General features: G+C 37.3%; 1 protein-coding gene across 1 annotated transcript in view; it reads left to right on the forward strand.

The window, feature by feature from the left end:
- Window positions 1-805: 805 nt before the first annotated feature.
- Window positions 806-27,880, forward strand: part of RAB11FIP2 (RAB11 family interacting protein 2) — a 38,690-nt gene continuing 11,615 nt past the window's right edge. Inside the window, exons 1-3 of the mRNA XM_003787125.3 lie at window positions 806-1,518; window positions 6,821-7,263; window positions 8,093-8,561. Of these exons, the coding sequence (XP_003787173.1) occupies window positions 1,166-1,518; window positions 6,821-7,263; window positions 8,093-8,561 (1,265 nt within the window). The 5' untranslated portion in view covers window positions 806-1,165. The remainder of the gene's footprint in view (window positions 1,519-6,820; window positions 7,264-8,092; window positions 8,562-27,880) is intronic.

Here is a 27,880-nt window from a genome sequence, read left to right on the forward strand (position 1 = left end):
GATAAAATTATTTTACCCAAAGCCACTGCCATGCAAGGTACGGTACATCCAGGGTACAGCAAAGTCAGATTCCCCGCCCTCACAGGTCCCTAGTTCGGGCTGTCTCCGGGGACTTGATGACTTCCTTTCAGGAGCAGTCTCCAGCTCGCCGCAGGGCCCCTCTGCTGGCTTTGACAAGCCCCCTCGTCCCCAAGGGTCCAACACTGGGCCAGGCCCCAGCAGCATCAAGCTACAGACGTGGAGCCTTAGGCCACAACGCACGCGCCGCGCGCCCCCGGTCGCCACGGCAACCAGGCGGCACCGACCCTTGACCTCGAGGCCCCGCCCCTCGCGTTCCCGAGATCAACATGGAGAAAGCCAACCCGGAAGTGCCGTCGCCGCCCGCCGGGTGCTAGGAGCCGGCGGCCGGGCCAGGCTGAGCCCCGCGCCCGCTGCCTGCAGCCCGCGGCCGGCTCCGCGTCCTGCCGGTGCCGGGCGGCCAGGTCCCCCGCCCCAGTCGCACTCCGCCCCCGTCCCTCTCCACCCCCGGGCGACCCGCCCCGGCCCCAGAGGAGGAGCCGAGGCGAGGGGGAGGAGGAGGGAAGGAGGAGGGAGAGGTTTGCTTGAGGGAGCGAGGCCGCGCGAGCCGCAGGCGGTTCGTATTACCGGGGTCGGGAGGAGGAGCCGGGCCGGGCCGACGGACGGGTGCGGGGCGGGCGGGAGGCACGGAGACCGAGGCCGCCCGGCCGCAAGGAGGCAGGCGGGAGGCTGGGGGTGCAGAGTCGGGGCGGGGGCTCCCTCCCGCCTCCTCGGCCCTCCGCCGGACCCCGGTGGCCAGGCCTCACCTGTCCGCAGGCCCGGGAGCCGCCCTCCGCCGACTGCCGTGCCCCGGGCCGGTGCCGCGGGAAGGTGGCTACGCGAGGCGCAGGGGCCCGCTCGGAGGCCTGGACGGCGCGGCCAGGTGATGGTGGGCCCCTGTGTTTCTCGAGAGGAAAGGGCACCCCCAGAGCAGCCGTGTCCCCGGACTGCCCCAGTGAGGCATTTTGACATTACCCTTTGGGAAGTGAGCCGCCCTGAACCTGTCTCCGTTAAGTGTCCTTAGGATGCAGTGATTAAGGAATTAGGCTTTCCCTCCGGGAGGGGCACTGCCTGCGCCTGCGAACTCCATAAAGAGAAAAAGGACAGAATGATGCTGTCCGAGCAAGCCCAAAAGTGGTTTCCAACCCACGTGCAGGTCACAGTGCTTCAAGCCAAAGATCTGAAGCCAAAAGGCAAAAGTGGCACCAATGACACATACACTATAATTCAGTTGGGCAAGGAAAAATACTCCACTTCTGTAGCTGAGAAAACCCTTGAGCCAGTCTGGAAGGAAGAGGCCTCTTTTGAGCTACCTGGATTGCTAATGCAGGGGAATCCAGAGAAATACATTCTTTTCCTCATAGTTATGCACAGGTCCCTGGTGGGTCTGGATAAATTTTTAGGGCAGGTGGCAATCAATCTCAATGACATCTTTGAGGACAAACAAAGAAGGAAAACAGAGTAAGTTATGTAATTTATTTTGAATTTGGGGGAAATTATATCTCATCTATCTGTTTTCTGTACTTGGCAATTATTTGTGTACTTGGGGCATTGGTTTTTTTCGATTGAAATATGACCCGGTTTGAAGCACCATATTTGCATGAATCTGAAGTAAAAATAGCCCTTGTAATGAGACTTTTTAAAAACGGAATCATTAATTTGAATATTCTGCACTGGATTTTAGGTAAATTAAATTGTTTCTCTCTTAAGCGGGCTGGATGACAGTGTTGACCAACTAGAACTTAATATGAGTAAAAATTATGATCCTTAAACGTTCTAATTTTCTGTGAAATGGAAGATCAGAAAGTTAAATCTGCCAGTGTAATGTTTATATTTTGAACTCTGTGGCTGTCAAAGAGAAATGAGCAGATTTAGAACTCAGTATTTCATTGCAGCGTCATTCACAGCTTTTATTTTTTAAGCCCATTTTTCAGGGTCAGTACAACTTGATGGAGTCTAAAACTGTTAAAAGAAAGTTCTAAAAGTATGTACAAACATCTTACCTTGAACACGCTAACATTTCCCTTTGAATTTGCCTTATACCGGAGCTCTCGTATTACTTCTGAATTAGTTCTGCAGAGCTAGTGTGTTTGGGGAGCCCGCAGCCATCCGATTTCAAGATGATTCTTTTTTAAACACCAGAGGAGGCAAGAAAAGCTTCATCTTTCTCTGCTGCATCCTTTTTAATAAAATGATTTGTTCTGTGAAATCTGGATTCAGTCAAAAGGCTGCATGCGTAAGGACCCAGAAGGCCATATGTGGCCTTAAGGCCTCAGGTTCCCCATCCCTGAATGCTGTAAGATTTGGAGATGATGGTAAATTCTTGTGATGAAATGATTTAATGACATCTTCAATGAAAGCATGGCCTTTTTAGTATGACTTTTGAGCTTCAGTTAGATATATTATAATTGAAAAATCAAAATATAAATACTAGGATATTGTGCCTTAAATTGAAAAAAATGTTTTCAGAAAGGTATACTCACTCTTTCCTTAAATTTTTTAGTTTGAGAGAACATTAAGGGAATTAATGGGAGAAAAGTACAGGTTGAACTTACGAGAGGACTTAAGATTTCTAAAATAATTTTTGGTGTTTCTATCATAATTGAATCTTTTTACCCTTTTAGAAACTTTTTTATGATGGTAATTTTCTTGAAGTTCATGTTAATTTCTTATATGTTAATACAACTATCTCTTGTTCTTTTCTATACATGTCTGTCTGCAAGCTTCTCTGGGAATTTTTTTTGTTTCATTTAGTATCATATTTTTTCCCTAAGATTTAATATATGTCGAATAAAAGAGTAGAAAGATAAATGCTAGGAATGCAAGAGGAAAATGGTAAATATTTAAATTAATTGAAGAGATGAAAATATTTGAAAAAGGAAGAAAAAGTGTTTTTAAGAAGTGTGAAGATAAATGTCGATCAAGATTTTAACAATAAAATTATGTGATACCTAAAAAGTGTCATTCACTTTCCCCTGAGGGGTTCTTCATCAAATTTAAAATGAAAAATGGGTAATTACCAAGTAATTTGTTTCAAATTGTCAATTTTGGGTGACAATATATAATATTTAAAGTGTTTTGTGAATGTAAACTTTTAAGTATAATGTAACTTCAAATTTTTTACTGCATTTACAGTACTTTTAATATTAATGAATAACACATTTCAGGCCTTCTCCAAAACATAAATTTTCCAAGTGAAAGTAGGCCCAAGTGAGAACTCAGAGATTCTCAGAATGAAATAACTTTTTCAGATTTCTTTTTGTTTTATTCTGTGTCTTTGACTGCATCACAGTTAGAATAAATTTTGGCATGAGCTGCACTCTAATGTCAGTCTCTACAGAAATTCTCTCCTTTCTACTATATAAAATTGATTAGAACTTTTGAGGGGAAAATGCTTTTAAATTTTATCAGGAGGGCCTGTGATGTTATTGCAGTCAAAGTGATTTTCATATATTATTAAACCCTTAACATTTTACTTTGTGGATAAATGGGGACCACATATTTGATGAGGTATCTTTATTGGTAATAGTTCCATTTTTTAAAATATATTTAATAGCTTCCTTTTCTAGCACAGCTGTACATGTGGCACAGTACGAGACAGACTTGAGCCACCCATGTAATGCAAGAAACATATTTAATATTCCACACATTGCTAAACCTTGTCAGCATATCCCAAGTGCTTTTAGAAAACTGATTTGAGAGCTGATTTAGAAGTCCCATGAAACTGCTAGGTGTGACACGTTTTACTTTTTGACCCTGACGACATGTCTTTACAGCTTGTCTTCCAGTTGTGTCCCATAGGCGAAGAAACGTGAGGGCCAAAATTTGTTTACTTATTTTTATACTTTGACAATAAAATACTTTTTTTTTCTTTAGAGGAAAGGGGAGAAAGAGCCTGAGTTAGAACCCTCTGAGTGGGCTTGGAAAGAGAGCTTCTGTCTTTCTCTCTTTAATGGACGTCTGGCTGGGTTCTGGCATGAGATTTAAGGAAATAATGCAGTGTTTAATAATAGAATGGTAAAATCATTGATGCTGTTATATAATATTGATTTTTTTACAATAGAAGTAGGTGATGCTGAATTTTTCTTTTTTTAGTGCTCATGAAAAGTAATAATCAGTCTCTAGAGTTAGATATGACTCAAACTTATGCAGATTTTAGGGCCTGGAAGAGTCTCTGCAGTGCACCTGTGTCCTGGCCTCTGGCACCCATACTGCCAATCTCATCCCATTTCTGACCACACAGCACCGATTGCTTGGGAATAGTTCCCACATGTGTAGTGGTTTTTGAACATGGACCTGTGCCCACTAAAAATTGAACAGAGGCCATATACAGTTTAAATCCAGTACTCCAGAGGTGAAAAAAAAAAAAAAAAATCAGCATTAATCCAGTAAGCCCTCAATGCTGTGTCTTCATTTTATCTTCTTGGATCCTGGGAAAGCAAATGCTATCTCTGGAATGATTCTTGATCTCATTTAGGCTTCCCTGTTATATCAGTTTCAAAACAAAGCAGCTCAAGTTATTTGTCATTCCTACATTTTCAGTTATATTTGTTGAAATTCTTTGTGGGTTTGTTTTCTTGGTGGGGGGCAGAGAAGAGTGAGGGGGGGCTTATACTCTATTTACAATTATATTCAGCACTGACTTTGTTGTTTAAAACCTTACCTAGGTCTTAAGAATTTCCTACTAAAAATCAAAACAATACAAAACACATGCACGATGTTGTAGCTAAAAATAAAAATTGAATAAACATTTATTTAGTGCAAGGCAAACTGCCTTCATGGAGCTTTCACTCTGGTAATAGAAAAATTGCATTGTTTTCCTTTTCAGCTATCATGTCTCCTGATTGAACACACTGTCCTGAAATGTGTGCCAGCCATGTGGCTAACTGTACTAACATATGTAGTTCATCAAATGAGAAAGAACTTCAATTTTTCTGCAGATGTTATTCATCAACTTTAGATTTTTTTCCCTTATTGACTTTAATCTGACACTGGGAAGTTACGTATCATTCTTTGTGCCTCAACTTCCTTATCAATGAAATAAGGATGTTAAAGTAGAGGATTTACTTTTTTTTTTTTTCCAGAATTCTGTGAATTTTGACTACCCTCTCCTCCTTCCAATTTTTGGGTTGTTGGTCTGTTTTCTTCCCAGACACTTTGATTTGAGTCCTTTCTTGCAAAGTGTGTTCACCTATTTTCTGTGTTGCCTGAGATGTTACAAAACATTTTTGAGATCTGTGTACCATCCGTCACAAGTATTTCTCCTCCTATTGAAAATGGCTCTGATTTCCAAAACTGAGTTAATAATTGGGTGTATAATCTTGTTTCATTTCTAGGCTTTTGAGTGCCCAATTTTGTGTTGTTCAGATTCTCTGTTCTACAGACTTTAATGCTGCTATTTCTTACTTCCAACCCTGTTTCTTTAGATTTTACCATTTGTCTCACATAATACATTTCCTCAGCTTAGGGTCTCAAGTTAATGCTTTCTGTGATATTCTATTCTAAAAAAATTGCTATTTTTTGATGAAACTATCTCTTCATTGATTAAATTGCTCCAAGTTGTCAATCAAGAAAATATTTCTCTTGCTTGTTACTTGCTAAGATGTAGTGTGTGTGTGTGTGTGTATGTCTATAAAATATGCCAGTTCTCTGTTCTTCCTGGGAAGACTTGCTAACCAGTCTTTTATTTAATATATATACAGTAAAGGTATCTCCTAGCATATCCTGTTGGTAACAATGAAAGAAAAAAAACTAACACAAAATTAGATTAGAGTTCCCTTGTGGCTAAGAAAATTTGTTACACGTGATTAGTGGTATATTTAATAATAACCTGTCTGCAAGAATGGATATTATGCTCAATTGCTGAGTAATGTGGAAACACTGTAGAAACTCTCTTCCAGGTTTGATTTTGCCGTTTTGTCTGTTTTCCCTGTTTGCCCTGTGGCCTGAGACCACTTGTGACACCCACAACTGGAGAATTTCTCGTGGATAAAACTATATAAATGATACCAAAATAAACATTTCTGTTATAAATTGTTTAAATATGGGCAGTGCAATACATTGAAATGACAACAAGTGTAGGATTTATCTCTATTTATAAAATAATTTTTATTCAGTGTTATCACAGTAGCCGTAGTGAATGAAGCAAAGCATTCTATCAGGAAGTACTTAGGCTTATTTTTTCTTTAAAAACTTTTCTTTTAAAATTTTTATATTTGTTTAAATTATATCTCGTTTTAATGATTAGCAAGCTATATGTAGTAGTCTTCAATATTAATAAAATTCTTTTATGCAAGTAATATTTGGGGGTAGAGACTAAGTATGGATTTTTTATAATATCCCCAGTATTTGTCATTTTATAGTGTTCAAAAATAATTTGTGCTGATGAGTTCTTTAAAATTCTCTGCCTTGAGAGTGTCTTTTAATGTTAAAAGTGTTTTCAGCAACACTTATACTATGTAGAAACATATTAGCTATCATTGATAGGAATTTTTGATAATGAGAGATTTTCAGATCCCAAAAGAAAAGGTCATCTAAAAACCTTTGCAAACTTGTTAAAGACCCTTTTCTTTCAGTATATGTTTCATCACAGAAACTGATCACTTTTAAAAATCAAACACTGAGTAAAACTGCAAATACTCTGGCTGTCAGATTCTCAGTAGGTAGATTGCCTTGATGAGAAAAGCTAATTGTGTACCAGTATAGCAGAGCTTAGTATCTTCTCTTTGTTACATGTTACAACCCATTTTCCCTTCTCTTTAAGGTGGTTTAGATTAGAATCCAAACAAGGAAAAAGCGTCAAAAACAGGGGTGAGATAAAGGTCAATATTCAATTTATGAGGAACAACATGACAGCAAGTATGTTTGACTTATCAATGAAGGACAAAACAAGATCTCCTTTTGCAAAATTAAAAGATAAAATGAAAGGTAGAAAAAGTGATGGGACATTTTCTGATACGTCTTCTGCAATCATTCCAACTACTCACATGCCCGATGCCAGTACTGAATTTTCAAGTGGTGAAATGCAGATGAAATCCAAACCAAAAAAGCCTTTTCTTTTGGGTCCTCAGCGACTCTCATCAGCGCACTCAATGTCTGATTTATCTGGGTCTCACATGTCTTCCGAGAAACTGAAGTCTAGCGCCATAGGTCAAACACATCTTCTTGGACGCCAGATAGATTCCTTTGGAATTGTTCCAGAAAGTGGTAAGTCACACATTCTTTCTAATTGTATCTGCAGTGGTTTGAAATACACTTGTGTCCTCAGTGATCTAACCACACTTTTAAAAGTTTAACTTCTGATGCTAGAAAATACAAATTGCACATACAAGTTGCACTTGGAAATATTTTTTAAATGTAGTGGTTTATAATATTGATTAGCTGCTATATCTGAAATTGGTAAGTTCATTGAAGGCATTTGTATTTATGTTATTTGATATTAATAAAATGAGTCTCGGCTCCTTTTATGGCCTGGCTTTTTTTTTTTTCTTTGCAGTTTTTGGCCAGGGCTGGGTTTGAACCTGCCACCTCCGACATATGGGGCTGGCACCTTACTCCTTTGAGCCACAGGCGCTGCCTTTTTTTTGTTTGTTTGTTTTTTTGAAGTGCTATTTCTCCAGTCTCAGAAGCATACAGCATAAGTGAATACTCCATTTTATCATAAAGTCCCTAGAAAAAAACATGTTTAGAAGTAAGAAAGTAAATTTAATGCTAAGGATAGAAAAAAAAGTCTTTGAGATTTCCTAGCATTATGGGGCTAAGCAGAACCTCTGGTTTTGACATTATACACTTTATATGATTGTGAGTTGAATAAATCATTACATTGTCTAACTATACACTAATTATTATTAGCCCAGATACTTCTGACTGCTGTGCCTTAGCATTTTAAGATTGTTTTCCTTGGTTATTTTGAAGCTTAATACCTTTCCATAGCTAATTGCTCTCATTCTAAAAGCAGCAGAATATACACAGGTTGTGTCAAGTAGTATGAAATAATGTGTGGCTGCTGACGTGCTAACTACAGAATTGTTTGTAGGAAGTCTCAAATCTCCACACAGAAGAACATTAAGCTTTGATACTTCTAAAATGAACCAACCTGACAGCATCGTGGATGAAGGTGAATTGTCTTTCGGAAGACAAAATGACCCATTTACAAATGTGACTGCTTCATTACCCCAAAAATTTGCAACACTGCCAAGGAAGAAAAATCCATTTGAAGAAAGCAGTGAATCGTGGGACAGCAGCATGAATTTATTTTCAAAAACAATTGACGTAAGAAAAGAAAATAAAAGAGAAAAAAGGGAAAAAGTTAGCCTGTTTGAAAGAGTTACTGGAAAAAAAGATAGCAGAAGATCTGATAAACTTAACAATGGAGGATCTGACAGTCCTTGTGACTTAAAATCACCTAATGCATTTAGTGAAAATCGTCAGGACTATTTTGATTATGAGTCAACTAATCCGTTTACAGCAAAATTCAGGGCTTCAAATATAATGCCATCTTCAAGGTAAGCTCAATGTGGGGGAAATTGTATTATTTGGGAAAATCTTGTACTTGAAAGTATCAAACACTTTTAAAAAATATTTGATAATTTTAAATTCCTTTTATTTTACTAGAAAACAATTCATATTTTTATAGATGATAGACCCAGGCAGCATTGCATACATCTTTGAAATTGAACTTTTTATTTTAGAAGGATAACAGATTCTTATTCCCTACCTTAGTCTACTTAGACTTAAGCGAGCGAGAAGCTCACTGAAATTTAAGGAAAAGTGAACATGGCTTTCGATTAGACATCAAAATCACCAGGAGATTTTAATTCGGGCCAGGAATTTAAGTGGTATCTTTCTAGATCTTTTCCAGGGATTTAGTTCATAGACTGGGGAGGATTAGTGGACCAGTAGCAACTCATGGGCTATTCTTTAAGAAACACTGACCTAAGTGATGATTTTCATGATAAATACTAACTGTTCTTATAAAAATAGCTGTACATAAGCAGTTTTTACTTGAGAATGTTGTTTATTGGAATTCATTAACGCGAATGGATACTATAAATAACACCAAAGGAATTTGTATGCTGATTTATAGTCACAGAAATAATAGTTATCATGGTAAAGACTAGATTTTCAAACTCTGAGTTCTCAGTTATTTATATGTATATATATAAAGTGGTGCTTACTATTGAGGTATTAAGGAACCAGGTGTCAGGTCCCTACCGAAGAATGGTTACTGGTACCAAGTTGACAGAATGAATGAGCAGAGCAAGCAGGTGCAAACAGGCAAATGCCAAAGTTTTATTAAAGGTTAAAACATAGTACATTCCAAAGAAGGAATCCCCCCACCCTCACCCCACACGAGTGGGTTTAATAGTCAACTTTCTATATCTGAGGGTTCCACATTTACAGGTTCAACCAACCCTGGATCAGAAATATTAAAAGAAAAATACAATTAAGAAATACAAATTTAAAAACAATATAGCATAACAACTATTTATATAGCATTTACATTATTATTAGGTGGTTTATGTAATCTAGAGATGATTTAAAGCATATGGGAGGATATGCATAGGTTATACGCAAATATGACATCATTTTATATAAAAGACTTGAGCATCCATGGATTTTGGCATCCTCAGGGTTCCTGGAACCAGTCCCCCAAGGATACCAAGGTCTGACTGATTATTATGGAAGAACATGGTAAAATGTTTGCCATGTAACAGAATTTTCCCTCAAGGTCTTCATAGTGTACAGACCTAAATGGGAATCCTAACTTAGAAGTGCAATGACCTCTATAAACCTCGGACTCTCCATCTATGAAATAAGAAAAATAATGCCCACTTGATAGGATTCAGTGAGGATAAATGATATGTAAAGTACATAGTACAAATCCAGGTTCCAAATAGAGAACACATAAGTGGTGATGACTATGTATTATCATATATTTTATTCAAAAACAATGCTTCATTTTGTCCCACTGTAAACAGAAAATACAGTATAAATAATCACCCTTTTAGGCTGTGCTCTTCCATCTCTTTCTTGTGTATCTTTTATGACATGTTAAAAAAACACAGATTTAAAATTTTCACAGAGAAATGTGCATTTCTTTTGTTTTATCAGTAAATGGGTATTGGCTGTTTTAGGAAGTACCCTTCAGTTTTGTTTATAGACTAAATGCTGGAGAAATACATTTTTATTGTATGATATCAATACTTTATTGAAGAGCTCATAGTTTGGATGTTATTCTAAAGTGTTTTATTTTGTTACATTACACAGTGCATTTTATGTATTGCAATAAATCTTGAATGATAGGGGTAAATAGAAATATATTTGCTTTAATAGAAATATATTTGCTTTCTCCCCTTTACCGAACTTTTTTTGCAGAAGATTGTTGGAAACAACTGTCTGAGATAAGTTGGAGATTGGGTAATTTAGATTACTTTAGAGTCAGAGAAAAGCAAGAAATGAGAAATAATAGGAAAATAATATTTTTAAATTATGATAGCGTATGGAAAAATAAGTATCCTCAGATTTTTAATTGCCCTGTACATGGGCTGTTTACATGGACTGCCATGAATTTTAAAAGTGAGCATGCCATTTTGACAGATTTGGGCTTTATTTTGGATTACTTAGCTACTGCTTTTATCAAATTTAGGGCTGTTTTTATGACATGTATAAAATGATTGTAAGTTTGTCAAACTTTTTCCCCCAGTTTTAAGTCTGTGTTCTCTTCTTCTTCGTATCCTTGAGATGCTGGAGATGAGGATGGAACTTTTACAGATTCCTGGGCAGTTACTTATATATTTTTTGACACAGTAAAGGGTAGCTCAACATCATAGTGTAAAATAGAAGGATTGAATATAAATTAGACCTAGGGAGAACACAGTTCACATTTTTTGGCAAAAAGCTTTATCTTGTGTGGAATTTAGAAAGATATTGTCAAGATAGCAATATACCAAGTCAGACAATTAGGTTTGCGAAATCTTCCTAGAAAATGTGTTGCATACCTCATTGCTGAGTATTACTAAGATTACTTTTGAAGTACTTACCTTGGCCATCTGGTGGTTTTAGTGATATTTAGCAATGAAGTATGTGGCACTTTTTCTAGGATGAGCTTGCACTTAATTGTCAGACCTATGATGGACATTCCAGGAAAAAAGCTTCAGAATTGCTTGGAAGGGTGGACTGGGCACTGGAGTCAGTGCATAGCATACCGAAGGTGACTGTAGTGATATTCAATTAAGCAGTTGAGTTATGTAGCACTTTTTCTATGATGAGTTCATGAACTTAATTGTCTGACCTCATATTTCCAACTGATACTCTCTCATATTCCCAAGGTGATATTGATCTTCCCAATGTCATCTCTCAGTTATCTGGGACATGTAAAATTTCCTGTATCAATATCCAAACCAAACATACTTTTGAATCTGTAGACTCAGCACTAGGACACGTGCTGTGAATTATTTTTCTAGGAGTGCTAAATGGATTTATTTATAGAATTTCCCGATTTCCTGTGACTAGCACTTGTGAGAATGCTGAGGAGTTAGAGTAATGTATGTAGCTGTGGACCCGGATTTTGTTGTGGGTGAATGCACCAGCTTGCTATGATTACAGGTACCTAGGAACCATATTACTGCCCTCTGAGTGAATAACGTGTGTGATTCAAACTGGAGAATTCTTTATGCCCCACATTTCTAAGGGTACTAAGAAGCAGTTTTTTAGAAGTTAGAGTTTTTATTTCTCCATGTAAGTAAAGTCCACCTTAGAAATCACCTTGGAAATCACAAAAACACTGTCTTTTGCTTTTGATCTTGGAATAGGATGCAAAGCTTCACATAAAAATGGTAGAGGAGTTGGGTTTTATGTTGGGGAGCTCTTTGCAACTGTTTTCCTCCCCAGGTTCTAACTCACAGTGTTTACATGTCATTTCTCTGGAGCACTTCCTGACATCTAGGAAGTGGTGGTTGTCCTCGTGCTATAGTGTTTCCTTACACATGGCCATGACCTTATTTACTAATAGCTAAGTCAATTTTCTTTCTTACCATCATGAACAGATTGAGGGAGAGGCTTTCATTTCTTTCATCTTTTTGCCCTTAATCTCCAGCATGATGCTTGGTTGGTGTTACAAATGTTGAATAAATGAATGGAATATAGTAGACCAGTTTCCTAAAATGCTACTTTCATTCCATTAGTCTTTTGTTTCCAGCCCAGTATGAGCTGTGAAGATCTTTCTGATAGACTGAAAACAGATCAATAATGGCAAATGTATGTCTTTTTATGTATAGTTAAACATTGTTAAAAAATATAAATGAATTTTAAAGGATTACTAAATTTTAATATTTATAATCTAAGTAGCATGTTTCTGATATCTGTAAGAACTCTGTATCAGGGTAGGTCAGCAGCTGCGATAAAACCACAGCACGACTTTATCACGTGCTCTTGTCACAAAACAGCTCACTGAGATGGGGGTGGAAGAGGTGGGTGCTTTGCTCCCTGGATCCATCTAGCTGTACAGTCTCTCTGGAACTAGGCTTCTTCCTTCCTTTGATGCTACCATTTAACACTCAGCTTCTAAAACCAGTGCAGCAGGGGAAGAGAGTGGATCACAGGGGAGCCTTTCTGTGTGCCAGGCCTAGCATTGTGTGCGTTGCTTCCATACACGTCCTGCTGGCCAGAGCTCAGTCATGTCCCAGCCTCACTGCAGCGGTGAAGAATGATGGTTTAGCTGTGTACCCTGAAGGAAGCTGGAATGGGTTTAGTTTGCGTAGAGCATGTGTGTGCCGTCAGTGCCAGATTGGCTTTCTGCTGCGAGACTCCTGCTACACATTACTTGTAAGTGTAGCTGCGGTGCTCATGATTTTCAGCAAAGTTTTTATCCATTTATTGCTGGTGTTGAGTTTTTGTTTTAAAAGTGCTGCTACTCTTGCTTTTTAATCATAAATCACAGGTAGTTTAGAATCAGTATCAACTACTTTTTTGTCAATATCTGTCAAATAAATTGTCAACTAATTTGTTATATGGTTTATCCCACAATTTGAAAAGTAATGGTTTTTTCATCAGCAGTATATCATTTCTAAAAGCAAATAATGTGTGGATGTTATATTGTTTTTAACAATTTGCTCACAATAGCTTATTTTTAAACAAATTATAAATGATTTAACAAATAATTACAAATAATGCAAAAATAATTTTCCTAATTATTTTTAAACAATGATTTAATGTTGGGCTTTTCTTCTCAGAAATGATGGGTGCTTTCAAACCAAAGTTGTTGGTTGGTTCTTTTTTTTAAACTGGGACATAGCTTAGACCCTGCAGTTAGGTGAAGACACCTGACCAAGGTGTCTAACTGGCTTGGTAAGGAGTAGTAAGAGGTGTATACACTTCCAGGTCCCGTTTGTGGATTGCCCTCTTACAGTCTTCCTTATTGCCTCTCTTCCTCCACACCTTGGACCAAGATCGGCAAACTGGGCTTGGGGACCAAACCTAGCTTGCTCTTTGTTTTGTAAATAAAGTTTCATTGGAACACAGCCATGCTTATTTGTTTGACTATATTTGGTTGCAATGATAGAGTTCAGTAGTTATGACAGAGACTATATGGTCTGCAACGCTAAAATATTTATTATTTGGCCTTTTATAGAGTTTGCTGACCCCTGCCCTAGTTGGATGGAGAGGATCTTTGGGATGGGGAGAGCCACAAGTAGGAGCAGCCTGTATAAGTGGAAGGCCACCTGATCAGTCGTAACCATTGTCCTTGTCTGACTCATAAATTCTCAGAAAATAGATTACTGAGGTTTTTGCATTTATTTATTACAGTGCTTAGCACTGTTTATCCTACAAAGCAGGATACATGGACTAGAATACCTTTTGTTCTGTTGGGGCCATCCCCGGTCAAAAAAGCTGAAGAACCATTGGCTTGCAACACTGAATTGAAAGTTGTCTTTCTAACTTTCAAGGATTATTATATTTTAAGCTTTTCTTACCTACCAACTTTTATTTAACTATTCCTCATCTACCTGTTCTTGGTATGCTGATTTCCTTTCCACATCTCTCTTCCCTGAGGTCTTTGTAAGCCATGAGCTCAATTAGGGGCTGTGTACACCCTTACCTTGTCTCTGGGTATCAAAAGCCTATTGTTAAACTCTTTAATTTTTTCTTGAGTAATAATCTGTTGGTTCTCTTTTTTAGATTTCTTCTAATATAAAAGATAAAATTGCTATACAATTGCTATGAATTATGTTGAGGTCTTTCCAACTAAGCTGTATAAGCTTCTTAACAATTGTGCAGAAGCTTCTTTTTTTGGGTGCCCTTTAGCACCTAGATCAGTGGGGGTTTTTGAGGATTTTTTTTGTTGTTGTTATTCCATCTCTAGTTTGTTGGGCCTCACCTCTGACTGCGTTAGAATCTTTAATGAGTGGGCCCTGAAATGAAAGTCAACATTTTAAAAACTTCCCCTTGATTATTAGATTTAAAAATTACTGACTTAAATTGTAACACTTACAGTTAGTATTTCATGGTGGCTATGTCTGGTGCAGAGGGTACTGAATCTTCTGTATCATTTGTTTTTTCTTATATATATACATACATACAACAGGGTTTAATTTATAAATAAGGCACAGTAAGAGACTAACAACAATAGTAAAAAAAATACAACAATTTAACAATATGCCAGCCTCACTACTTCTGTGCTTTGGGAGCCTTTATTAAATAAAATAAGAGTTACTTGAACACAGGCACTATGATATTGTAGTAGTCAACCTGGTAACTCAGATGGCTACTAAATGACTAAGTGGCAGGCAACAAAGACAGTGTGGATATACTAGACATGGGGATGAGTCATGTCCCTAGCGGGACAGAGTGGGATAGCCCAAGATTTTATCATGGTACTCGGAATGGTGGGCAATTTAAGCTTATGACTTGTTTATTTCTGGAATATCCATTCAACATTTTTGGACTGTGGCTGACCCCAGGTAACTGAAACTGGAAAGCAAAACCACAGATGAGGGGAGACTACAGTGTTTCGGAAGTGTTCAGTATGTGATCGTTGAATAGGAATCAGGAGTTGTACTGGTACCACATATTTGAACAGACAACTTAGTCACATCCATTTTGCTTGTAGGGCCTTAACTAAGGTAGAGGGCACAGTAAGGACATCTCTGTGGCTAAACCAGAGATATGGAAAGGAGAAATTTGGCCGAATAGGTTTGTTTTTTTTTTAAAGTGAGTTATAGTGGGCATTGAATATGGGGTAGAAATGGCTGACTATCATTTGATATTTATGGCATCTGTGGACTAAATCATTCCTCAGGCTTCAGGTGAAACTTGAGCATCATTAGTCATAGCATCAATGAGTGACACTTAAAATATTCTTATACTTGTCTGCTACCCATGGTAAATTGAAGAGAAACTGTGATGGACATTATTCTAAGGCAGGTGTCCTCAAACTGTGGCCTGTGGGCCACATGCAGCCCCTGCCTAGGACATTTTTCCGGCCTGCTGGGTGTTTTTGCCACCGCTGCCTGTCCTGCTTAGCAGCCGACTCGTCCTGGGGCCTGCAGTCCGGCCCTCCAACGGTCTGAGGGATGGTGAACTGGCCCCCTATTTAAAAAGTTTGAGGACCCCTGTTCTAAGGAGTTACAGGTTCTGTGGAAAAGTTCAGGACTGAAGAACTCTACTTAGTTAAGGGAGTTCTTTAACATAAGGAGAAAATTGTTTATATCTTATTCTGAAATTATATACTTCTTTCTGAAAGTTTTTCAAAAAATCAAGAAGATAAACCTCTTCTGTTGTGATGAGCTATTATTCGAGGCTTACAGGGGCAGTCGATGAGATAGCAGGAACTTTTGAGAGATATTTTTACCAAAATATTTTGTTTGGAAGACATCCTTCTGTTTGTGACTTGCAGGAAGAACATGCTTTCACTTCATTATGTTCTGCTTTCTTGTAGTTGTGAATACCTTGTGGCAAATGCTTAGTTTGGATTAATGTGGATGTTGGATAATTTAGCGGTACGTTTTATAAAGTTACTCTTGCTGTCGACTTTATCAGAGCATATATTTCCATTTGCACTATTTGCTGTGAAAGAGCCTGCTTTCTCCTTAGCAGATGAACTTAGGCCAAGTAGTTATTTTTTAGGGCAGTATAGAAATACAAGATTAAAACCACCTGTTTATCACTAATACTTGGTCATTTGCATGGCAGTATGCCCTTCTCTTTTGAGATCGAATTGACCTACTTTCCTACCTCCTTCTCTTCTTTTTTTCCTTAACTAGTCAGTTTTTGTCCATGGTTGTGCCATATCTTTGGAACTATGAAAATTTGTTTACCTAGAATGGATATTTAAGTGTGTTTCTAGTTTTCAGCAATCAGAAATCACCATAGACCTATAAGAATGTAGCCATTTTTATGAAATTGTGTAACTTGTTTGTAAAAAAAGATGGGCTGAGTTTAGGCTTACAGTTTTATTTTTTAAAAATATAGTAAACAAATGATCCTGAGGAAAAGATCAATTTACAGTTTTTAAACCTTCATTTTTATGGTATCCCTTATGGCCTTTTTTAATTTTTTCCGGAATAAATTTAAAGCTCAGTCTTGGGCACCATAAATCTTATCATGCAAGGGTTTATTTTAATAGCAGTATTTACTTTTTCTTCATATTTGCCTAATGTTAAAGATAATTTGCCTGATATTCATAGTAAACTATGAACCGTTTATATTCCTGAAAATCTGTAAGCTTCATTGATGAGACAGAAAACAAAAACTTTTGAGATGATTTTTAGAGCCATTAATCCATTAGTGCTCAGGGATTTATAGAATGTATCCAATGAAACAGTGACTGGGAACATGAAATATGCAATGTGATTAGTTCCCTTAACACTAACTAGAACTTTTATGTTTAACTCCCCAGATACTACTTGAAACTTTTTTACCCTTTGTCATCCTAATACTCATTATAATAGCTCTCATTAATTGGTGCATCTCCCAGTGGGTTAATTTGCAGATACCAACCACGCCATCCTTTTGCTAGCTCACTAATGCAAATTGATATTTATAGTCTTCAAAATTGAAAACAAAAAAAAGCTCTGTAACAAAAAAGATAAATTTTGCTAAGTTTTTTTTGTTTTTTTGAGCTGTAAGACTGAGATATAGAGAGATTCTCTGAGAGAAAACAAGCCCCTTAAAATCCACAAAAACTACTGTAGGCTAATAAACTGATGTGAAAATTTCTCAATTTACAGCACTTGACAGGTGCTAAAAGAAAAGCATCTTTAATTTTAATGTGTTGTTAGGACCTCTTTAGAGAGACTGTACAAGTTATTAACAAGGTCCTCTGAGACAGGAGACGGGTAATTAACAAGACCTATGGAGATATAGTTTAGGTAATTAACGAGCTCTTAGGCACTGGACACAGGATAACACATAGCGAGTCCAGTAGTTAAAGAGAACAGGTTGTTATGATATGATCAAATAAAAGATAGAGTACGTGAGCTATCTTGAGGTTTCTGATAGGAAAGTATATTCCATTGACTCCAGTGTACTAATTTTTATAAATCAATATGTAAGTTGTCTGGCTTACCTTTTAAGATAGAATCTGAGAGAATTAGTTTTAATTGTCACATGTAATAATCTTTGTTAATTACAATTAGTGAACATGTGTATTATGATGAAAAGATATTGGAAACCCCATCAGTTATATGATTCTTAATTGTCTTAAATATTTATTGTTCAATTTATTTTCCACCTGTGGCCTGTCCACTAAAATTCCCGATCCCAAGTCGTTGCTTGTTCTCCTTGTGTTCTTTAACACTGTCAGGACCTAGGCCAGCAAGGAGGCTGTCCTGGCACCAGTTTGCTTTTATGTATTATGCACGGATCCTCTAGCCTGTTCTATACCACCTTCAAGTCTGAGGTTTAGGTTCTCAACTTCAAATATTTGGTTCAGTTACTTCCTCTGTAAATTTGAAATTGCTGGGGTATGAATCTTGAGTTTTGGTTCAGAAAACTAACACATTCAGCAGTCATTTATTGGGAACGTGTTATACTCCAAAAAGTTAAGAATATAAAGAAGACCCCTGTGAGTATCCTAATTCATTCCATCACCTACTTTCTCAGGGATTCTACTCTAGTCCATGAGGATGATTTTTTCTGAATTTCAGCTCTGATAATTAAATATTTTCATTGTTAATATTCTTTGAATATTATATACAAGGAATCAGATTATTAAGATATAAATCCTGCTTTTTGAGCTCATAGGAAAAGGTGTATAAATATTAGGTCAGGATTTCATTCTAAAGACGGGCATTGGAGAACCCTGACAGTTTTTAGGTTGGGTTGTGATATCAAGTTAATGTCTTATGTATCCCTGGGTTAGCATAGAGTATCTGTTGGGGGAAGGGAATGGCAGGGGAAGGAGAGAAGATTCTTAGGAAGTTGTAGTTGTTGAGGTGAAAGCTGATGGATCTTTGGGTGGTAAGGATGAAAAAGAAGGGAACATCTTTAAGAAATATTTCTCAGCTAAAATAGACGGGATTTACTTGTTCTGTCCTTGGGGGTGGGGCAGGTGGTAAGGGAGAAAAAACAAATATTCCAATGATGATGTTTCTTCAGTTGGTGTCTTGAATTTGATGAAATAGTATTTTTAAAATTATATTATTTAGTGCAACAATGTCAGGTCTGTAGTCATTGAATCAAACTCAGGATTTTCTTCTCAATAGAGAGTGTTTTGTTTTTGTTTTTTCTTAAAGAGGTGCTGTCTTAATTTATTTTAGATTTTTGTTTGAGAGAATAGGAATTGTGTGTTTTGCATTGAGACTAGCAAGTTAGTGTGATGAAACAGTGATAGTTCTTGAAAATTTGTTCTTCAACACTGAAACACTTTGGCTCCTCTGGACACAGAATGCAATTTTCAGTAACTGCTTGTAGATTTATGCATGTAAAGTGTTTTCTTAACCTTAGCATGTGATCACTAAATATATTTCTCTCTAGTGGTTTTGGGTTTACCAAACCTTTTAGGCCCCTTTGGCTGGTTTCTCACTAAGAGAAGAGAATAACTCTGTTTCTCATGTACTTAGCCCGCCCTTCTGTGTACACTACTTTCCAGACCTTCTGCCTCACTTCCTACAACTTTTCCAGTTGACCCCTATGGTCACATCTTTGTGATTACTTTTTTTACATATCAGTAAACCTCTGACTTTTGAAGTACAAGTTGTGTTTTTGTATATTTAATTTATGGTGGTAGTGGTACCTTGTGACCAAGATGTTTTAAATAGTGCATGGTGATGTAAATAAAGCAGTTAATTTGATTATGAAAGGTTTTTTCTTATATGAATGTAACTGGTTTCTAAGGATATTAGGATTCAGACATTTGAGAAATATCTTTTTGACTTTATCTTTTTGACTTTTTGACTTTGACTTTAAGGATGAACTCATGCTTTTATTTGATGTATTATATTTTGCTATGTAATATAGAATTATAAATGATAAAATATTTATTAAAGAAATACCAAATAAAAATGTTTTTATATACATGTATACTTATTTTAAGCTTAGAAAGCTTTCTGATAAATGTACTAATACTACTTAAATGACAATTACTTGAATCAAGTTGGCCTTCTTAGAGTAAAACAATTCAAATTATCATTTTTTCTTTTGTTATGTGACAAATATTTATGTAAAGCTCTACTGAGGCTTGAATGGGAGGAGGACTAAAGTCCTAGCCACACCAGCCATGGAGAGGGATATATGTGTGTAAGGCATGTAATCAAAGAATAAACTGTGTTGAACAAAAGTACATGGAGTTTACTGTGGAAAGGTATAGAAAGACCAATTTACTTTGCTGGAAACTGGAGAATGCTTTTTTAAGGAGGAGACCTTTGAACTTGATCTTGACCCTTGACTGTGATTTTGTAAGTTGAGCAATGAGTAGATAGACAACTCTGTTTTTGGTACATAGCAAGAAAGATCATTTAAAAAATTATTTTGAAGGATTACTTTATAAATAGTGGCTACATGTTATTATATCATTAGCTCTTTGCTAACAACTTAGTAATTTTACCATTTCTTTTCTAGTTGGAGTCATGGAGCTACTTTCCATGTCATTCCTTGACTGGTAGGTTTCTAAAGAAGTATGTTTGCTACTTTAGGCTACCAAGGAGCCAATTAGTGAGTGCCCTGCAGCAGCTCTGCATTAAGTATAATGAACTCTTTGTTACAGAGCCTGGTTTGGGAATGAGGGTGTTAAGTTAATCACATATTTAGTGTACTGGGGGTATACAGTGTATTTGTTTCCTATAGATTTTTCATCTTCAAAGAAATGAAAAGCACAATATAATTAAAAATGAACATTATATTGAATGTAATTTAATATTTGATTCACTTCTTTCAATGAAGCATTTTACCATGCAACATGAAAATATTAAATATACTTCTGATAGAATATTCTGAAGGGAATATAGGATACATATTAAAAGTTTGAATTTAGGAGTCAGGTCTGGGTTGAGTCTCTGCATAGCTGTGTGACCTTGCTTAACCTTTCTAAGCCTCATTTTTCCAACTGTAAAATGGGGATAATAACCTTGGTGCAGAGATTAAATAATGTCATGTACAAAAGGTGCTGAGGGCAATGTTTGACACGTGGTGCTGTGATCTTATTACACAGCATCTGCAGAACACTTAATTGCTTTAAATAAGTTAGTTGGAACTTTTTCCAAGTAATGATATATTCTCAACTTTAAAAATCTTTAGTAGAAGTATTTAGGAGCTCCTGCTTTTCACCAGCTAATAAAGGACATACCTTTGGCAGGAAACAGTAAACTTGATTTTAATATATATGTTCAATAATAATCTTTGGCAAAATAAACCAAACCACATTGAAATTAAGTAAATAAATTCACTGTATTAAGTAGAAGATGTATTACTTTACAAGGCAAAGATGTGATAGTGAATATTGATATGAAGTCTTTTGTTTAGAAATCCTTGCATAGTATTGATAATGACACTACAGCATAGATCATGGAGCTTTGGCTTTCCATTAAAACATGATGGCTGGTTCCTAAAATCAGGTAACTGAGCCCACATAAAACTTATGAAGGCAGGTCAGACTATCACAGGTAAATAAAAAAGGGTATCACTGAAAAAGGGTAAATACTGCTTATTGAAAACTCAAGACATTTTGGAGTCCCCTTTGGGAAAAGGGTACCTGTGTTAGGAAATTCACCTGGCACCAGTGTGTCTCTTCTAACCGAGATTGGGAGTTGCTTTTCTTTTGTCAGTGAACCTGCATTGCCTTTTTTTCCACTTTGGTTTTCACGATAAGTGTAAGATTCTACTCAAGTAGTTGCTAGACCCAAGGTTCTTTAGTATGTCTGAAATAATAATATTTTTTGATGTTCTGTCATTCTAGTTTTAAAAAGTATTCCTCACTTGGCCAGGCGTGGTGGTTCATACCTGTGATACTAGCACTCTGGGAGACTGAGGCAGGTGGATCGCCTGAGCTCACGGGCATCTAAAGATAGCTGGGCATTGTGGTATGCGCCTGTAATCCCAGCTACTTGGGAGGCTAAGGCAAGAGGATCACTTGAGCCAGAGAGTTTGAGGTTGCTGTGAGCTATGACACCATGGCACTCTACTGAGAGTGACAAAGTGAGACTCTTGTCTCAAAAAAAAAATCCTCACTTATCAGAAATGTAATATGTGACTAAAATATAAATGGTAAATATTCTTAGATTGTCATCAAGTTATTTTATGGAATAATATCTCTACTCACAGAGATGGGTAAGATCTTGTAATGTCATCTCGTTGTGCCTACCATTTTCAAACTACCAGACAGTATATATTAGGGTGACATTCTAAAATAAAGATGTTTGGTTTTGAATTTTGTAACAAGGGATGGAAATTTTTGCCCTTAACTTGATTATATATTATTGCTCTCCTTTCTCATAGAAGAATTATGTGGATACTCTGATATGAAGGATGCATAAGGCAAGGTCTTTGTCTTTAAGATTATAAGCAGGTAAACACAAAATATGTAATTAAATGGATGGTACAGTTGAATGGATGGTAAGTGCTGTTGAAGATAAAAATTACAGGAGATTAGATAAGTGAGGTTAGGTAGTCTAGGCATTATAGAAGAGTAGAATTAAGACTCTTAATGGATGGATTTGTGAAAAGAAGAGGAAAGGATTTCCTAAAAGGAGGTTAAAATGAGTAAAGATGAAGGGGTAAGACTGGCTTTTAAGAATGGCTCTCGAGGACCCCACCTATCTAAAACTGTGAAAGGTTGGACGTAGTAGTAGAGATGGAACTTGACTGCCAGGAATTTAACAAACAAACAAGAATTTGTACATAATTCTATATAAAGCATGAAGAGTTTTTGACACATAAGTGATGTGATGAAAATACTGTTTAGGAATACCCGAAGAACAGTGACGTTGCTATATGATAATGAACTCAAAGAAGCTAGTGAGGCCACATTTCTCAGTGTGATTTTAGGTTCAGAACAAAAAAGTTTTTGTAATGTAAAGTAATTTTAATTATATAACTTATATGGTTTTAATTATATGACTTATAAAACCAGACAATAGGGAAATTATTAAGGCATAAGAAATTTGCAGAAATTATTAAAGTATTGAGGTATACTTTTTATCTTTGGGTACCAGTGTTTTAACTATACTTTGAATAGCTTTTTCCTTCATGAAGAAACATTCCGAAAAGCTAACTGAGAGATATATAGGATCATTTACAATCAATTTCTAGTAAGATCATTACATTCATTTATTAAGGGGTTTCTGAGGGGCTCTAGAGAGTATATTTTTATACAAAGCAGTATATTATTTAGCAGAAAAAATTCCAAAATTTTATAGCTCTGCTGAAACTCTTGATCACCAAGAATAATTAAAGAGCTCAGCTTGGGGTCTAGATTGTCTGAAATGCCCCAGTTGACCCAGCAGCTATTTCCATAAAGAAGGACACATAGGAGCCTGTGGCTTATATCGCTGGATTGAGGGGCGCTGGGATGTGTGGCTGCCTTGGATGCCCCTCCTTGAGGCTTTGCAGAGATGGCTGGGGCTGGGGAAGGGAGTCCTTGCTAGCCAGGGAGGGGCGTCATTGCAGCAAGCCATTGCAGCTTTGGAAAGAGGCTTCCCCTTCAGAACTCGGCTTTGTCTCTGGCACAGACACAGCCAGCTTGAGTTGCTCTTGGCTAGGAATGTTGTGGGTCCTCTGACCTCTTTCACCATGTCCAGAGGGAGCCAGGGGTACCTTATCCTTCCCTCATGGTAGAACCTCCTGTACCGATTACCCCCTCACTCTCTCCTCACCAGCAAAGGCTCGCCAAGGCTGCTGGGTTGGTTTGATCACATGGAGCCTGAGCTAAGTCTAGCCCTGTCAAGAGGCGGATGCCTTGCTTGCATTACTCCTTCCCAGCTTTGCCATTTTGCTTCTCAAATAAATAAGACCTGAGCACAAAAGAAGAGAAAGAAGATGATAACTACTGAGTATGTGGCAGACGGGGCCAGGGTCTACTCAGAGCAGCAGGCTAAGTAGCACAGCTTCCCAGAATGGCAGTTTTCCCAAAGATTTCAGGAGAAAAGATTGTTTTTTTATACAAAAAGATACATGATTATAGAGTAAAATGTAATAATTTGCCTAGATTTTTAAATTAAACTCGAGATGTCAAAGAAATTGTATGCTTGTTCCTCATCTCATATGTTAGGAGTAGGAAAAAGTTCGAGAAGCTTGATTTTAATGGAGTGGGGAACTTTGGGAGTCAGTAGGACTTAGTTTGGATATTTGTGAATTGTTTGATTGACTATCTTTGAAATAATTGTTTTTGTTCTTCACCAAGAAAAAAAGTAAGTTAAACTTGATTTTGCATTCTTGATAAATTATACCTTTATTTCATAGGTGTCTTTAAATCCTCATGTTTTCAGGATTTCACCAGTAACAAGCAGTTAGGTCTGGATTTTCTGTCCCTGATCTTTGGTGTCAGTGACCACATGTTTTAATTGTCTTGCCTCTGAGATCTCATAAAAGATACCCTGTGAGAATATTAATAAGCAAATTACTGTTAATCCCTGTAGACATGTATGTATTAGGTTCTGTTTTGTCATCCAGGTGTTTAGAATACATGCCCAGTCCCAGGAGAGAACACGTGATATTTTAGTCTATAATATTATTAATTTGATTTGGTGTTGAGTTCTTTGCTTTTTTTCTGAAAAGAAAGAAAAAAGTTATTGAGTTTCACCTTGCCTCTTAAGCTGTATTTGCATATGTAATAAACATAATGTGAGGTGCTAAAGATTGATTACTAGTGGAATCTACCTTTGGGTACTTTATTTAGAGCTTTGGAAAGAAGATTATTAAAGAATGTTTTTTTAGAACTCCTTTAACATGTAACCTCTTTGGAATAAATAACTTTCAGGATTTATTAGAGAAGTATTTATTTGTATTATGGTCAAATACCCATCCCTATAGACCTGCTTGGCATACTGGGTAAACTGGCTAATTGAATTAATTTTATTGGAACTCCACCAATTTGAAAATGTACCTCACTTGTTACTGACTATTGTAAATATTAGAGTAATTCTTGCTGTTTTAAAAAGAACTGAAAAATACTTGAATATACAAAACTGTTTGGTTTAGATACAAGTCATCTTTGTTATTCAGGAAAATGTTCTTTAGGAAGTTGATATCTTGTTCATGGCACTTGTCTTGACCTACCACTGATATACTCAGTCAATTACTAGCCCAATTTTTATTAAGCGCTGGTTATTAAGTTGTTCAGCATACGTTTGTGAAGCATCTGCCATGCTGACTCTGTGTTACATGCTAGGATATAGGGCTGAAAAGATGAATGAGATGATTCCTTCCTTCCCGCGGCTTACAGTAGAGCAAGACAGGCAATCTGGAGATGAAGACAGATACACAGAAGGCAAACTTCTATACCTTGTATTTGAATAGCACTTTGTCAAACTAAACATTTTCATACTCATTTCTTATAACCCTCTTTTAATCCTAATTCTGTGAAATAGGTGGTATCATTTCTGTTTCTTAAATTATGAAATTTAGAGCAATTAAGTAGATTGTATGTGGGCACTAAGTGGTGGACAGTAAGTCTAGAAAGATAAATTGGGTAAAATCCAATGGGCTTTGAGAAACCAAAAGGTTTGACATCCCTGAGAGGCTGTTGCAGTGGTGTAGGCCAGTGGTTGAGGGTGGAGAACCTGGCTGCTTAGTCATGAGGTGTGCACACCGGAGACGGGAGTGATGGTGTCTCTGGGACTTCACTTTGGGTACCCAGGGAACAGATTTTACCAGATGGAAGAATGCCAAACAGAACTGATGTAAAAGACAAGGTGATGATTGGGTTGGGACATGTTAACTTTCAGGCACAGGTAGAAGATTCAGTCTGAGACTCTCACCAGACTTTTGTGAACATGGTAGTATTTATAATGGATAAAGCGGTTGTGTTTGAATAGATTCAGTAGTCATCCATCCCTACGGTGATTGTTAGTAGGAGAATATGAAATCACTGAGTAGAGAAGGGCCTGAAAACAGCCCTAAGAATTATCGAGTGTTGCCCACCTAGGGGTGAAAGGAAAAAGGTGACAAGGAAAAGAAGTAATAGGAATGTAGAAGAAAATTTAGGTTACCAGATGTCACCAAAGAGGGAGTCTCAAAAAAAGGGAAGAATCATTTGGTATCAAATGGAGCTGAGGGTTCAGGAGAGTGAAGCAAATGCCTTGGTAAAAAGAAGCAGGAGTGTATTGGTGGTGTGTGATGTATTTCAGATTACTGAAGGTGAGTAAAAGTAGCAGAGTCTGTAGGGTTACTTGGGAGTGTTTACAGACTGGCAAAATAAAAATCGTACAATGTCCAAGAGTTAATGGGCTGTTAGTGTGCTCTGTTGAGAAAGATGAGTAAATGCAGGTGGATCAGGAGACACTTGGAATGATAGTGGGAATCCACAGCAGGCCCATGAGAGTGAGGGGTGGAGGAATGAGAAGGTGCAGTGCCTCAGATGCGCTTTTGGCTGTAGGAGATGGTACAGTGAGTAAACATATCCCACGTTATTGGTTACTATTCCTTTAGAAACATGTTCAGAGAAATTCTGTTTGTAAAAATGTGTTTTAAGTTGGAAGGCACTATTTAAATATGAGGTAGTATGTGGGTTATTATTCAAATCCAAATTACTGTAAGTAGTTGTACTATTTCAAATGTTGAAGGAGCAGTGAATCTTTAAAAATTCAATACTAAATTGAAAATAATTTTGAACACAAAGTATTCTAGCTCTGTGACTATCAAGTGGTGTTAAATGAAGGCCAAGAGTATTTTTGTGGCTGGCAGTGAATTATTGTTTACAAAGTAGGAGGTTATAGATTTTGAGAAGAAAAAAAGTAATGTTAAAATAGTTATGGAGCATAGGCCAGAAATTAAAGGGAAAAGGAAGGTGTGGGTAATTCATGTGAATAGTTGTGATATGTTGTTGTTTTTTTTGATTATTCTTTCTCATGGAGAAATAAAACAAACCTTTTTCCTTAGCCATTTAAAATTCTTAGGTGAATAATTTATGGCATGTATTTTATATTTTTTGTATCATTTGAGCATCTTAGAAGGAAACACGCGACACATTCAAAATATTATTGAAGAAAGTTAAGTGAAGAGATGTAGTTAGAGTTAAGGACATTAGGAAGGGGTGGTACAGCACCAGGGACCAGCAGGATCTAGAAGGTACTGCTCTGCTTAGCGGAGAGAGAACTGCAGCCCAGCAGGGAGGAACTGAGGAGATGGTAGGAGGGGCCAGACCAAGGTTGGAAGAGTCCTCTGGAAGTTGCAGACTCCTTGAAACCAGCCAGCCCTGAGCTCACAGTAGAACTGAGCAGTTTAGAACATCTCAGTGAAAGAATTCAAAGCTATGCCTAAGAGCTTGAACTCTGCAGTTTGGCTGCCTCCTTTTGCCTCCTGACTCTGCCACTTAATTACTATGTTATCTTGGGTAAGCTTCCTAGTATCTCCATGCCAGTTCCCTCATCTGTAAAAGAAAATAAAAATACCACTCACTTCATAGGATTGTTATAAGAATTAAGTGAGTTAATGCGTAAGATGCTCAGAAAGGTGCCTGATGCCGTGGTTAAAGTGCAGTAGATGCCAGTTCTTGTTAGGCCCAGTGCCATCGTAACTGTGTACTTCTTTATTGATGAAGTATAGATGAACTATACATGGGGAATCTCTCTTTTCCTCTTTCCAGACTCATTAAAGGTTTCCTGTTAGCTTGTTTTCAGTTTTCAGTTTGTATTCCTTCCAACTACCTTTCTCAGGGCAGTGAGGCCCGAGGTCTCTAGAGTCCACTTTCTTAGTTAAACAACATCAATAGAATACAAGCTGTAGAAAATAATTACTGTCTTAAGTTCTTCTATGGCAGTTTGAAGTAGTTTTACTTCCCACACACAGCAAGTAACCAACTGGTATTAGAGAAAGTTACTGTCTCTTGTCCCCACCCTCTTTTTCCCCTTCCCCATACTCCTCCCACCAGTGGATTTTGTATGTAACTTGAGCTCACTTACTGTGTTTGCCCGAAATAAGACCTACTCCCAAAATAAGCCCTGGCAGGATTTCTATGCATTTGTTAAATATAAGCCCTACCCTGATAATAAGACCTAGTGATGGGTGTGGCTAAGCATTTTGGCATGGAGCAGGAACATATCCCCTGAAAATAAGCCCTAGTGTGTCCTCTTGAGAAAAAAATATAAGACAGTGTCTTATTTTCAGGGAAACATGGTATTAAATGCAAGGTGGATCGAGCTAGAGACCAAAATGAACTTTGCTATGTAATTTC

The sequence above is a fragment of the Otolemur garnettii genome, unplaced genomic scaffold (genome assembly GCF_000181295.1).
Source record: "Otolemur garnettii isolate 467f Iridium unplaced genomic scaffold, OtoGar3 scaffold00021, whole genome shotgun sequence".
Lineage (NCBI taxonomy): Eukaryota > Metazoa > Chordata > Mammalia > Primates > Galagidae > Otolemur > Otolemur garnettii.